Genomic DNA, 716 nt, shown 5'->3' with positions numbered 1-716 from the left:
CTTCGTGTCCGCATAGCCTGACGGGAAAACACCGGGCCCCAGGCAGGAAGAAGCATCATGGCGACACTTGCGCTTCTGATGGCAGGCAGCGAGGGAAACAGTCGGGTAAGGGATCTCTCTCACGTTTATCCGCGCATTCTCTAGCACAGGAGGTTATTCTGAAGTTGTAGCATATGTTGATGTAGTTCAACTGAACGTTAAGTGCTGTTTTCACTGTCGCAAGACGGGTCGAAATCAGGGGCTTTGTTCGGGGTCTTATAATTTTTATGAGCGTCTCGGCTTTACCCGCGAAAATTGATTTTATTTTGGGAAGAAAATTGCATAAATATCGACCAGGGTAACATAGGTACCAAATGTAGAGCCTGTAATTTCTTTCCTGGGTAGTTTAAATTCCGTAAATACCATAAAGTTCATCGCTTTTTTGGGGGGTGGGGGTGGGTCACGTGTGATACTCATAAAGAGGACGACTCTGGTACACCTTTTTGCATGATAATGCCGGTGACAGAGTCGTGGAAAGCACCATAGGCCAAAACCAACCTTTGCCGTGCCGGGCCTCATGCGACGGGCCGGCCCCGGTTTTTTGGTGTCGCTGGCTTCCTAACGCACTCACCCGCCGGGCCGGGGGGATAAGACCCTAAATAAACGCAGCATTTAACCAAAACACGGCCTTGGAGCACGTAACTCCATACAAATCATCGGCGATCGACGCCATATTG

The 716-nt window shown here is 49.6% G+C and overlaps 1 protein-coding gene across 2 annotated transcripts in view; it reads left to right on the top strand.

Moving 5' to 3' along the window:
- Positions 1-716, top strand: part of LOC109483789 (PHD finger protein 10-like) — a 10,518-nt gene continuing 9,802 nt past the window's right edge. Inside the window, exon 1 of one of the 2 annotated variants that reach the window (XM_019786892.1) lies at positions 1-105. In XM_019786892.1, coding sequence (XP_019642451.1) covers positions 58-105 — 48 coding nt within the window. In that variant the 5' untranslated portion in view covers positions 1-57. The remainder of the gene's footprint in view (positions 106-716) is intronic. The other variant, XM_019786894.1, reaches the window with a different exon arrangement.

Source organism: Branchiostoma belcheri, unplaced genomic scaffold, assembly GCF_001625305.1.
Source record: "Branchiostoma belcheri isolate BF01 breed outbred unplaced genomic scaffold, Haploidv18h27 scaffold66, whole genome shotgun sequence".
Taxonomy (NCBI): domain Eukaryota; kingdom Metazoa; phylum Chordata; class Leptocardii; order Amphioxiformes; family Branchiostomatidae; genus Branchiostoma; species Branchiostoma belcheri.
The sequence above is the reverse complement of the archived record's forward strand: the minus strand, read 5'-3'. Positions and strand labels throughout refer to the sequence as shown.